This window comes from Alosa sapidissima, chromosome 9, assembly GCF_018492685.1.
Source record: "Alosa sapidissima isolate fAloSap1 chromosome 9, fAloSap1.pri, whole genome shotgun sequence".
Classification (NCBI taxonomy): Eukaryota; Metazoa; Chordata; class Actinopteri; order Clupeiformes; family Clupeidae; genus Alosa; species Alosa sapidissima.
This window is the reverse complement of record NC_055965.1, coordinates 19,924,735-19,938,901: the sequence shown is the minus strand read 5'-3', so window position 1 is coordinate 19,938,901 and position 14,167 is coordinate 19,924,735. Positions and strand designations below refer to the sequence as shown.

At 43.4% G+C, this 14,167-nt stretch overlaps 1 protein-coding gene across 1 annotated transcript in view; it reads left to right on the top strand.

The window, feature by feature from the left end:
• The window catches only part of si:ch211-243a20.3 (uncharacterized protein LOC100151507 homolog), a 20,883-nt gene extending 12,828 nt beyond the window's left edge, over positions 1 to 8,055 (top strand). Inside the window, 4 exon segments of the mRNA XM_042102630.1 lie at positions 2,139 to 2,279; positions 5,051 to 5,152; positions 5,155 to 5,179; positions 7,495 to 8,055. Of these exon segments, the coding sequence (XP_041958564.1) occupies positions 2,139 to 2,279; positions 5,051 to 5,152; positions 5,155 to 5,179; positions 7,495 to 7,951 (725 nt within the window). The 3' untranslated portion in view covers positions 7,952 to 8,055.
• Positions 8,056 to 14,167: the final 6,112 nt, after the last annotated feature.

The window sequence follows — 14,167 nt, the reverse complement described above, 5'->3', positions numbered from 1 at the left end:
TAGAGACTCCCCTCCTCTCTTTAGGCCCCTAAACTTTTTTAGCCCCCGGCATACTGCCATACCGCTTTATCTCTCCTCTCTTTTTATTTCTTTATCTCTCTCTTGATCTTTCTTTCTTTCATTCTCTCTCTCTCCCTCTCTCTTTTCTCAGGCTCACGTATCAAAGAAAGCAATGCTTTCCACTCCATCTCTTCTAGATAGACCTGTTACGTCATTTAGCTTGCTATCTCTAAAATTGCCCCAACCTATATCCATTTCTCTCTCTTCTTCCCTCTCTCTCTCTCTTCTTCCCTCTCTCTCTCTCCCTTCTTTTCTGTCTCTTTCTCTCTTTCCTCTTTCCCCTGTTTGACACCAAGCTCCCTCCCTCCCAAAAGCCATTTTCCTTGCCGGCCTTCAAATAGACTAATGAAATTTGCCTGCGTCTCTCTCTCTCTCTAGTCACAAGACCTACTCATCTCATTCCATCTCATTCCTCGTTGTTTTATTCTCATTTTTTCTCTTGGACGAATAGCCTTGGAGATCTGCTGACCCCTTGAACAGGCCCAGCCTGGTTCTAATGCGTATCAGAACCAGAGATCAAGCGAGTCCACTCCATGAACCGGCCTGGTTCTAATGCATATCAGAACCAGAGATCAAGCGAGTCCACTCTATGAACCGGCCTGGTTCTAATGCGTATCAGAACCAGAGATCAAGCGAGTCCACTCCATGAACCGGCCTGGTTCTAATGCGTATCAGAACCAGAGATCCGCGAGTCTGCTCCTTTTAAGCACCAGGCCATAAAGTGAATGAAATGAATTCCCTTCGCTGGTGGATAATTTGCTTTAGGACAGAACTGTCCTTTTAACACCAGGACACTGAGACACCTTTATACTCCGCATATGAGCTCTCACATCTGGAATCCCAACTGACTGGATTAACACACACACACACACACACACACACACACACACACACACACACACACACACACACACAGAGGCACACATACACACAGAGGCGCGCACACACACACACACACACACACACACACACACACACACACACACACACAGAGGCACACACACACACATACACACTGAGTTTGAGTTGTGGGATTTGTGTGTTAAACCTGTTAATAGTGATTAGTAGTTACAAATGTCTAAACATTCTAAACCAACCAAGCCAGAGAGCCAGAGAGAGAGAGAAAGAGGGGGTGCAAGAGTGCAAGAAACAGGAAGAAGGAGAACAAGAGTTGACGAGTTAATTTGCAATGAGATCATCTGAGACACAAAACATTGCCACATGTTCTTCAAAAGAACTCTATTTCTCGCTCTCTATCTCGACTGTTCTCTTCTCTCTGTGCGGTTCTATTTTGATATCTCTCTCTTTCTCTCTGCTGTTTTCTTTTTTCTCCTTCTCTCAGTTTGGCACTGAAGAGGTTTTGGCTGTATCAGATGGAAAAAAGACCTGCTTTTTCTCTCTATCATCCCTCTCTCTCTTTTCTCCCACTCTTCTCTTCTCAATTTTCTCTCCCTCTTTCTCTCTCTCTCCCTCTCTTCTCGTTTCTCTCTCTCTCCTTCTGTCATCACCTCACACTCTTGGACCCCCTATATCCCCCTTCTGGTCTCAATCTTCCACATTCGTCATTTCCTAGCCTCTCTTTGCCTTTCTTTTTCTTCTGTTTTTCTTCTGTCATCTGTCCTTCTCCATCTCCCTCTGTCTCTCCCACTCTCTCTCTCCTCTTACGCTTGCTGTGACTTTCTCATCCCATACAGTTTGGCAGATCTCACTTTCAATCTCTGCTCTCTTCACCTGCTTATGTTTCCACCTTCATGGTATCTGTTTTTCTCTCTCATCTTCCCCTCTCTCCAAATGTCTCTCTCTCTTTTTATCTTTCCATATCTCCTTTTCTCTTATCTTTCCTTCTCCCCAGGTCTCCCTCTTTCTCTCTCCCTCTCTCTATCATCTATCTCTCTATCATCTCCTTCTCTCTATCATCTCTCTCCTCTCTTTGATGCTCTGACTTTTGCCAGCACTTGGACAGCTTCTTGGCAGAGCTGACGTGTAAATCTACCATTCAAGGAAAAGGTCTTAGAAAAACAGATGAAATGACGGCGACTTTGATATTCCTCTTTTCTCATTTTTTCATCCCACCCCAGGACCCCTTTGTTACCTCACAATGGCAGCCGCTCCCGCGGTAACCGTCACCGCGATGCTGGTTGTTGTCATGGTGTTTGTTGCTCCAACATGTGGAATGAGTAACGAGCTGGACTACGGGAACTGGAACTACAGGGAAGGAGGTGAGGAGATGTGTGACACTGGTCCAACTAAATGCATCAGGCAGAACCGAGGCTTACACACACAAAGTACAGAGCTCTCCTTGGCCTGAGGCAGAGAGTGTGTATAATCAATGTGTGTGTGTGGGTGTGTGATCTCCATTTTGTAATGGCTGAGGCTAACCATATAATATTCTCTATAAAGGCGTCTGTAATTCTGGAAAAAGGATGTTGACATTTGAGCTCAACAGCCAGTCAGATTACACCTATACCCCTCCATGCTCCTGAAACACTCAACAGCCCATGATCCTGAAACACTCCGATTTTGGGCTGGAATTGCTGCTGTTAGAGACATATTTGAAGAGCCAGGACATTTTCTTTTTTTTTGTCCAAACACAGACTGGACATCTAGAGAACTATACGGAGGAATTGGCTGATGCATACAAAGAGAGTGTTTGGATTAGAATCTCAGAGTGTTGGATTAGATATCTCAGGCAGCACCAAGTTAGTTCTGTATATCTCGTCTCTGAAGGAAGTGTTGGTTTCTTTGGTCTACCTGATTAAGGGAACACATAGATATGTACAGTATGTATAATTCCCTTATAGTCCAGGTTAGCTGTATACTAAGCTGCTTATGCTTCACTGTCTGGGGGTCGACGACCGAATTTTCCGAATGGTTCTCAGTGCTAAAAGCATCCCCTCCTCCTGCCTTTCATCATGCCCAAATACTTCTGCCCCTTAGTGGACACGCACACACACAAACACACATGCATGCACACACACACACACCGCATGCACATGCACACACACACACACACACACACACACACACACACGCAAGCAAGCATGCATGCACACACACACTCAAAGACACACACATGCACACACACACATACGCACACATTTGTAAAGACACGCACACACCACACACACAACATTCGTAAAGACACACACACACACACACAACACACACATTTGTAAAGTCACACACACACACACACACACACACACACACAGACAGACACACACACACAGTCACGCACTAATCAGAAAATAGGCAACAGCACAGTCTGCTGGCCCTCTCCAGCCAATCAGCTTCCATCAGCGGGTCCTGAGGGGGAGGCCTGTCTGACTTTACGGACTCATGATCTCAGAGCCTTCGGAAAGCTCCCTCCTGCTCCAGTACGGAGCGCCACTACGCCACACAAACAGCTCCAGCACGGAGCACCACTACGCCACACAAACAGCTCTCGGAGCCAGCCGCCGTGAACGGGCGGCCAGATAGTATTTATTATCTCTGGGTTTATGAGTTTTCAGTCTTGAGCTTGTGAGCTTGTGTGTGTGTGTGTGTGTGTGTGTGTGTGTGTTGTGTGTGTGTGTGCCTGTGTGTGCTAGTGTGTGCATGTGCGTGCGTGCTTGCTTGTGTGCGCCTGCTTGCTTGTTTGTGCTTGTGTGTGCCTGCTTGCTTGTGTGTGTGTGTGTGTGTGTGTGTGCATGTGTGTGCCTGGTTGTGCTTGTGTGTGTATGTGCGTGCTTGTGTGTGACTGCTTGCTTTTGTGTGTGTGTGTGTGTGCCTGTTTGTGCTTGTGTGTGTATGTGTGTGCTTGTGTGTGCCTGCTTGCTTGTGTGTGTGTGTGCATGTGTGTGCCTGGTTGTGCTTGTGTGTGTATGTGCATGCCTGATTGCTTGTGTGTGTGTGTGTGTGTGTGTGTGTGCACACGTGTGTGTGTGCCTGTTTGTGCTTGTGTGTGTATGTGCGTTCTTGTGTGTGCCTGCTTGCTTGTGTGTGTGTGTGTGTGTGTGTGTGCGTGCATGTGTGTGCCTGTTTGTGCTTGTGTGTGTATGTGTGTGCATGTGTGTGCCTGGTTGTGCTTGTGTGTGTATGTGCGTGCTTGTGTGTGCCTGATTGCTTGTGTGTGCCTGTTTGTGCTTGTGTGTGTATGTGCGTGCTTGTGTGTGCCTGCTTGCTTGTGTGTGTGTGTGTGTGTGCGTGCATGTGTGTGCCTGTTTGTGCTTGTGTGTGTATGTGTGTGCTTGTGTGTGTCTGCTTGCTTGTGTGTGTGTGTGTGCCTGCTTGCTTGTGTGTGTGTGTGTGTGTGTGCTTGTCTGTGTTTGTGTGTGTGTGTGTGTGTGTGGTTTTGTTTGTTCGTTTGTTTGTTTGTTGCTTGTCCGTGCCAACAGGATACTTCTATAGTATCCAACAGGTCTCATCCTCTGACTGGTCAGCGTAATTTGTTTTTTCCGCGGCCAGACTGTCCGATGACATCCACCCACCCTGACCTCAAGTCCCCCCCCCCCCCCTTAAACAATGATAACTAATGAGACTAATGGAAGGCCATGCAGTGCCCCCTTAAACAATGATAAACTAATGAGACTAATGAGATGGCCATGCAGTGCCCTTACATTGTATTCTATGTGCATGTGTTCTAACGAGTTAATAGGCCACAAGTTGTTCTCGTGTCCTCTGGAAGTTAATCTGATTTCCCTCTTTATTGCTGAATGGCTCTGCTGTCTAGTCTCACCTTCTTCCTCCTCTTCTTCTTCTTCTTCTTCTTCTTCTTCTTGTGAATCCCCCCTCCATTCCCTCCCCATTACTCACACACACACACACACACACACTCACACACACACACACACACACACACACACACACACACACACACACACACACACACACACACACACACACATACACACACACACACACACACACACACAACACACACACACACACACACACATACACACACCACCCTTCACCTCTGTGTGTGTCTTGCTTGTGGTTGTCACGGCAGCGGAGAGCGTGGACGTGACCTATGTGCGGAGCGTCACGCGAGTGCTGGACTCCTGGGGCAAGAAGATCTTCAACGAGATCAAGACCCTGCTGCACTCACAGCCAGCGCTCTCCTCCCCGACTACTCCAGGTGTGTGTGTGTGTGTGTGTGTGTTGTGTGTGTGTGTGTGTGTGTGTGACGTGAACAATAGAGCAATAAAAACCCTTCTGTACTCAAACCCCAGTACTGTAGACTACTGGGTGATTCAGGTGTGTAGACATGTAAGACAAGTCAATATGTGTGTGTGTGTGTGTGTGTGTGTGTATGTGTGTGAGAGAGAGAGAGAGAGAGAGAGAGAGAGAGAGAGAGAGAGAAGAGAGAGAGAGAATGTGTGTGTTATGTGTGTGTGTGGGGGGGGATCTAGGCTGATCAATTTGTTTGGTCAGTTGACTGATTTGGTTAATTGATTGATTGGTTGACTGATTGGATAATTAGTTTCATTGGTCAATTGTTCAGTCAGTCTGTGTGTGTGTGTGTGTGTGTGTGTGTGAGAGAGAGAGAGTGTGTGGAAAGATATATGAGCCTGGTGAATTTGAGCATGTGTGTGTGTGTGTGTGTGTGTGTGTGTGTTTGTGCGCATGAGAGAGAGAGAGTTTGGGAGTACAGTATGTGTGTATGCTTGCCTTAGCATACTTCTGTACTAGTTATGTGGTGTTGTGTAAACTGAGCACTATACACCTTATTCTTACAGAAAGGAGAATTAGTGAATCAGTGAATCAAACAGGGCCACACTGATGTTTTTGAACGCATGACAGGAATCTGTTCAGTGGATGAAAATGTCTTCATGTAACCCACCTCTCTCATTCCCTCATCAAGACATTTTCATCCACTGAACAGATTTCCGTCATACGTTTAAAAAACATCATCATATGTTTTGGCTTGCTGTTAGCTACTACTATACTATACTATACTATACTAAACGTCTTATATGTGGAGCGCTTTGGGTTGCACTCTGTGCATATTAAATGGGCTATACTAAATAAAACTGACTTGACTTGACTTGACTTGACTTATACTATACTATACTATACTATACTATACTATGCATATGCATGAGAGTGTTTGCACATACACATACATACTACATACGGTACAGTACATGTGCTTGTGGATGTATGTTATATGAACATATCTATAGAGATAATATTATTATTATTATTATTATTATTATTATTTTAACCTTCTAACCACTGTTCCGGTCAAAAATGACCGATTTACTCATTCCCTGTACCATAAATATGGCATTTTTCATCAGATTGCCTCAAGATCTTATGATATCCTTCACAAAAGGCTTTTGAACACATAGAATTTATTTGACCTACTTTCTTTGAATTTGAGTGATTTATTCAACGTAGAAACACTTTTTTTGTTTACGGTCAAAAAATGACCGCCATAGGAAATTAATGGGAAAGAGTATACATTTCATCCAGGAGATAAAATATATCTCCTTACACACACTCCTACAACTTACCACTAATGTTCCCACACACATGCATGCATGCACACACAGAAGCACACACAACACCCACACACACACACAAACAGACACACATACAGTACACACACATGTACACACACTCACAGACACACACACACACACACACACACACACACACTCTCTCTCTCTTTCTCTCTCTCTCACACACACACACACACACACACACACACAGTTCATGTTGTCAGTTCATGTTGTCATGTTGCCATTGCGCATGTGAACCACAGTGTCCGCACACATTCACGCACATACAGAAACACACACACACCCCACACACACAAACACACGTGATGTAGATGTTATCAGATGTGCACTGAGCACTAGTGGAGCTGCTGAGCACTAGTGAATTGAGCGCTGATGTTACAGGATCATCTGAGCTATTTTGAGTATTCACTCACTGGCATGATGGAAAGCTGAGTTTAGCATACAGAGAAGGCAGGGGAGTTAAAAGTGGTGCATAGTTATTTAGATGTAATACATGCATGTGTGCATGTTTATATATGTATACATACACAGACACTCTCATACATATGCACTGAGTATAGTCATTTGGCGAATACCATGAGAATAGCAATTTGATTACAAATGCACATAAACAGAGTTTTGTATGTAATTGTATATGCACTACACACACACACACACACACACACACACACACACTTCTGCTCTGTTCACACACACTCACACTGCTACATTTAAAGCACACACACAAACACACTCACTCTACACTGTGTAAACACAGTGTGTGCGGTGTGTGTATGACAGAGACAGAACTTGAGAGAGACACACACAGACAGGCGTATACACACAAAAATATTCTTCATACACTTCTGCACACTCGCCCACACACACACACACACACACACACACATTCCCTTGCTCTCCCTGAACTTCATCTTCTCTCCCATAGGGTCCGCCCTCTCTCCGAGTCCCTCAACGACCTGTTCCGAGAAGTCTTGCACTTGCAGAGGCGCATCACCGACCTCAACCATCGCCTAGCAACCCTGGAGCCTGTCCTCCGTCGCTACGGATACCGCACGCGAGGGGAGGAGGAGGATGAGGATGAGGAAGAGCAGCAGCAGCAGCAGCAGCAGGAGGAGATGATGATGGGAATAGAGGAGGGGAGAGGGAGAGAGAGACGGAGGGAGAGCGGAGGAGAGGGGAGCAACACGGTGCCGCTGGCGTCCCGGGGTGGGCACACCAGGGGCGGCGGAGCGGGCGGCAGCCTGGCGCGGCAGCCCACCCGCAGGTACACCGTCAGGACGGTGCGGCCGGTGAGGCGGGTGGTGCGCACCAGGAGGGTGAGGGTCTACAAGGACAAGGATGGGAGGGTGAGGGTGCTGGAGAGTGATGCTGGAGAGAGATAGAGAGAGAAGAGAGAGAGAGAGGGAGGGAGACTGAAAGGAGTGGGTGAGAGGGGGAGTGTGTGTGTGTGTGTGTGTGAGAGAGAGAGACTGAAAGAAATGAGTGAGAGAGATGGAGTGTGTGTGTGTGTGAAAGAGAGAGAGAGAGAGATAGGGAGAGAGACTGAAAGGAGTGGGTGAGAGAGGGAGTGTGTGTGTGTGTATGAGAGAGAGAAAAAAGGAAAGAAAGAAATAGGTAGTGAGTGAATGAGTGAAAACTCAAGAGATAAAGAGACAGGTTAGAGGAACTGAAGTTGTGAATGCCTACATCTTGCAAATATTGTATTCTGTCAAATCTGTCTGTATATGTCAGTACTACGACTGTTCTATACCTATTGCAATATGGAATTATTATGCATAATAAAGTTTTAAAAATAGTCATATGCACATTCTCACTATTTTGCAGACTAACACAGTCACAAGCAATACTGCAAAGTGCCAGTTCACCTCTGAATGCAGTGAACATAGTCAAAATCTATAATTTGATAGTGTAGCCTACATGGTCTAAAAAATAAGACAACAAGACAGAGCTCCGCTGCACCCACCGCTAAGGGCGAAGAACAATTTCAACGCCCCCTGATGTTGGTCAAATAGGCTACAGTATATTAGGGAAAGTGAGAGAATATCACCGCAAGATGTCACTGTGACTACGTCGTGGGCACAACAACGCAACTTCCATGGCCCCCGACAGCTGTTAAAATCTGAAGATGATTGTTTCAATTAGTTGAAATCACAGTAAACTGTCTGAATAGCTATCATGTGGAGACCGATAATTTATCTTGATTATAAGCATGCTGGATGGCTCCATGTCTGTTGTAGGCTACATATTGAGCTAATATGGGATATTTAAAGAGTTAGCGTTTTCTGGGAAACAATTCAGAGGTGTATTCAACTTCGGTGCACTTGATTGTTTTGCGACGATCTTTGCGTCCTGCTTGAACCTGTCGACGTGCCCTCATTAAAACTTCGTATCATAATGCTGAGCGATTTCTACGGCAACGGTAGCTTTCTCTCTTAATTCCCCCTCCCGAGGCCAATGATTGTCAGTGCCTGACGACGTACACTCTCCTTATTAAATTCTCTCTCACTTCTTCCATCACTGTTCTCTCTCCCTCTGCTTGACACCCAGCCCCCAATCGAAACCGGTATTCCTCTACCATCCGTCCCTCCCTTCTTTTCCGCGATCTGCATCCTCTTCCACCACCCTCACCCCCTTAACGCGCTTTTCTTCTCTTCCGTTGTGTGTGTGGGCGTTGGGCGCGCGCTGTTCTTTCCATTTCTGTATCTATGTTGATTCATTGTTGCATCCATCCAATCCACCAAGACAGTGAAAATACACAGTACAAATCCTCTTTATGAAGCCTACCACTCCTCTCCCTCCCTCTCTCCCTCTAAAGACCCAGTTGCTAGGTAACAGTTAATTGTCAAGAAGTAGTTACATGTGTTGCAATGTATCTTACACGGGAATTGGCATTTTAAAAACGCACGCGTGGTGCATATATAGAGGTGTCTTTAAAATGCAATAAATAGGAAAAGCGATTAAATAGATCTATTGTGAAACTGCTTGAAACTCGGCTAACGTCAGAACTTTTATCTGCCGACTGGTCTCGGTTTGGACTGCTGCCTTCTCGTCTAGGCTACTTATAGGAATAGGTTACTCGAGTCCATGGACCAGCCTCCTTCTTGATCCAAAGGTCAGATTGGTTTATAAAGCGGTAGAGTAATAATAATACTACTGACATTCGCTAACAGCGTTTCCACTTGCACGTTCCTATTGCGCAGGCTCCTGAAATCCTCCCATGGAATGTAATCTGGCCAACACCTGCAATGGAGCCAGTGTAATATCACGTAATGCAATTAACTAATATCACTGTGCTCCGGCACGTCTTGTGTTTGACAGGAAAAGAGATGGTTGGAGAGACGGGGGTGGGTTGAGAATGGAGAGAGTATAGCCTAGACTACCACAGCGAGAGAGGCTACACTGCAGCAGCAATGAATTCAGTCACCTAAAAAGTGCAGAGCTTGAGGAGAGATGACACAATATGTTCATTAAAGGGAACATCAGCACGGACAGGTAGACATGCTTTCTGTTAACTACCTCCCCCTACCTCTCACACACACACACACATAGAGAGAGAGAGAGGGCGCGTGTGCGCGGCCTATTTTGAGACTTTTTTTTAAGATAACAGGTCTACAGACATGGCCAGAAATAATGAGCGTGTGAGCGTGTTTTTTTTTTTTTTTGGAGATTTCTCCCTTTTATTTATAGTCAACACTGTTTTATACAAAGAGACAGAAGAATATAGCTTAGCAGTTATTTTCACATATACCGCGTCAGTATATCGTTATCTTTAAGTATTGTGAAATAGGCCTATCTCGTTAATGAAATTATTGTTGTCATTTTAGAACATTGTTTTCTCTCTATACAAAACATAGTAAGCGAAACGGGTTTTCGTCACATATTTACACAATCTGTACAAGTATTAACTGTGTGGTTATACCTCAAATAAAATGACAATTGTCTAAAAAAGAAAGACCTTGTTAGAAATATGCACTAGACACAAGAGGAAAAACGTAGGCTAAAGATCTCGGTTCTTTGATCAGATTAAAATGGGACAAACACCCTAAATCAGTCCCTGCCATAACGATCAAATTCCTTAGGATATATGGTTTAGGAAAACGGCAGACGTTATTAACAACAGAGGTTACTTCAAATTGTGACATTCTAAATATTTTATTAAAATGTATTGTAAAAGGGGAGATGTTTTTTTTGTATTTACAAAATTCAGACGCCACAAGAGACAACCGTACACGCCTCACTCGCACTCTCTCACATGCGCGCGGGCATACACAGAGGTAATCAAGCATGTGAATTCAGGCACATACTATTTAAGAAGGGGCATACAGTACTGAAAAAACAGAGTAAGCTCATTGTGGCGAAGCAAGTGCTGTGAGTGCCGGCTACTACCGTGTCTTCATCATCCCACAAAACGTCCATTTTAAACAGGAAGAAATAAGTGAGAATAGTTTCAAAAAGGAAACAAATCTATTTCCCTGTCCAAGTCACCGCTACTAGGCTACACATTGGGGCGTCTCACACTCCACCTACATGTTATCGCCGATATTAGTATCAGATATGGACAGAAGCCGCTGCGTCGTCCTTCTTTTCCCTCTCTCGGTCTTGGCCTCGCTCTCTGCTATGCGCGGATGTGAGTATCGGGTTCCTAGCAATTGAGGAGTAACTTCTTATGTCGACCACTAGGATACAAATCCCAACCATGGCACTTGTGTTAAAACCGGAGCTAATGTGGCAGAGGCTAGTCTCTGCTAAATATCAACACTTTTCCTTTACGCGCGCTTTGCGCACATGGAATTTCGGACCGCTGTGACGTGTTTGGTCAGTGGGTGGTGGGATACAATGTCCTTGTTCTGTTTTTTTAAACGCTAAAACCTTTCCAGTGGTAGTAAACAAAAGTGAACCACCTCAATATTTGGCGCCACTTGTTCTGTCGGACTAAATGCGAGTTAGCCAAGGTCAAGGGAGGCAGTGGTGGGCCTACTTTATGCCATGTGAAAAATAAAATAAATTATAAAAAAAGCAAGCAAGAAATGTCTTGGAAATGTGTAAACCATATTAGCACTCATACACATTTAGTAAATTACATCAGTTGCAATCAAAGAAAAAATGTCCAATTCTCAAAGTTCATGACATTGTCAAAAGAAAAAACTGCACTCAATTAAGACAAGAATGGGAAATAAAAATGGACGAATACGCATGCCCTTCATAACACTACTCACAGTAAGACATAAATCATCCATCGGCTGCTCAGTCATAATGCTTAATGCACCGAATGTTTTCTAAAAGTTCACATATATTCATAGTGAAGATAATCTACACAAATATACCCAACCAAAATGATAAACATTGTGCTTGTAAATTGGAAATAAAAACCTGGTTTGATTCATTTAATAGTATACATTTACAGAAAATTTCGAACAAATGCAGGTGTGTAGTTTATACAACAAACTTCAAGTGAAGTTTTGCTCAGCCTACACGTCAAAGGAACAGACAAGAAAACGTCATTAGAAAGGTAAGTAGCTGTGACGCCAAATGATAATCTACCTGGATATCTTTATGTGTTCGTAAGTGGCATTGAGGTTGACCATCAATTCATTTGAAAGGGGTGGGGTATTAATGTGAATTAGGACTATCATTTCTCAGCATTTCTATCTAGTTGTTTGGTGCTTGTCTATTCCACTGAAGAGTCAACCTTTCCTTGGTGCGAAAAGTTGTATTGGACGTGAATGAATCATATCATATATAAATTTGGAAAATGTATATTTATAATTTCAGGGAGAAGAGAGACACATCTGAACAGTGTTGCATGCTCGGAATTCTCCACAAATCTCATTTTAAATGTTAAATGGCGTTAAATGGCTTTGAGGACAGAATATAGTCTGGGCTCCAGTGCTATGCTACTTCAAGTGCATCCTGCACTTGCAATCCATATGTATCTTTGGGTATAAACAGTTTTCTTTTATCAAATCACAATCAGTGAGCCTACAAATATGTTATCATGGTGAGTTAATATCATAAGCAGAGTGACACATCAAATTGTTCAACCAGTCAAGTGTGACCAGAGACGTAGGCTAATACATATCAGATTATTCCATTAAAATATGCAGTTGATGGATCCTATGTGACAGAAGTCAGTCATGACAGACATCCCCCCATTGCCATGGAAACAAATACTGACAGGCATATCGCGGATTCTGTGACTTCTCCCCCTCTGGTAAATTTAGGCTTGGTGTTACATCCAGACTGTCTTAGAGCTGTGTAAAGCTGAAGAGAAGAGGGGAAATAATATATTTACATTTAAAGGTGCAGTCCTCGATTACAACCTAATCTATTATGTATTTTTGTCAAAGCCATTGAAATTTTCACATTAAACTTAACAGTCCATCCAATTTGTGTGCTCAAGACACTCCAGTAGTGCTAAACTGCCCTGATGGAAACAAAGTGGTTGTGGACCAAGCTGTATACCATCCCAGCCAATCAGCACATTGTTTCCGGTACACGGAAGAGAGTGGTGCGATTTGATTGGCTATTGAGCTCAAATAACAACATTTCACTAGAATCAAGGACTGCACCTTTAACAAAAACAGTGGAAGTTGACACACATAGATTTGTCACACCCTGTTAAGCTATATCGTTTAACTTTTTATACCTCCTGATAACTCCCCAGGAGCCTGGAGCATTTCCAAATGTCGTTGATAAAGAACCGGGTATAAAAGGCAACAAAAAGATGGGTTATTTATTTCTGGGATCAAAGGTGCAGAAAGTCTGGAAACAAAAGGGGGCCCTGTGATTAAGTACCAACTCTGTCCTCTCCAGTATGTCTACGTAGACCGATATTCTGTTCCTATGTTGGATGTAGTAGATGGGTTTTTTTTTTTTTTGTACAATGGTATTTAAAATGGAGGCAATAACAGTTTGGGAATGACTCAATTTTCAATATACCAGTATTAGTGTTAACCAGCAGCCATTAGGCCTACTGTAGTGGCACTCTTGAAATTTATTTATGTACCGGTATATATTAATTATAATATATATACCTATATTTGGGTGGGGGAGAGTGAACTGGGAATCAGAGTAATACCAATACCTCATGGCATGGGACTCGGGCCCATGTGGTTACCATGGCAACATCATCTGTCCAAACTAGTGTTGTAAGACTCTGGTAAGGCACATCATGTGCAGTAATTCCTCTAAAAACCAATTGTCTACTAACAAACACTCCGTGGGAAAACAGATAAAAAAAACTAACAGTAATAATAATAATTGGTATTAATAATTATTATTATTATTACATTTCAAAAATCTTACGTCTTTTTTGCAAATCATGCCTTTCACATACATTACACATCACCCCAAAAAACATAAAAAAAGAAACATGGATTATCAATAATCATAATCATAATAATGCTAATAATAATCATAATAACTATAATAATAAAGAACTCCAAAAGGGAAAAACGAAGTCAACGTTGTCCTCAAGCTTAGCAGAATAAATGAAAACAGCAAGCCTGTGACATGTTTGTGCTAACATAAAAGCACCTACAGTACAGATATGTAACAGCGCAAAATATTTATAACTCAAGCCCAAACTGAACATCATA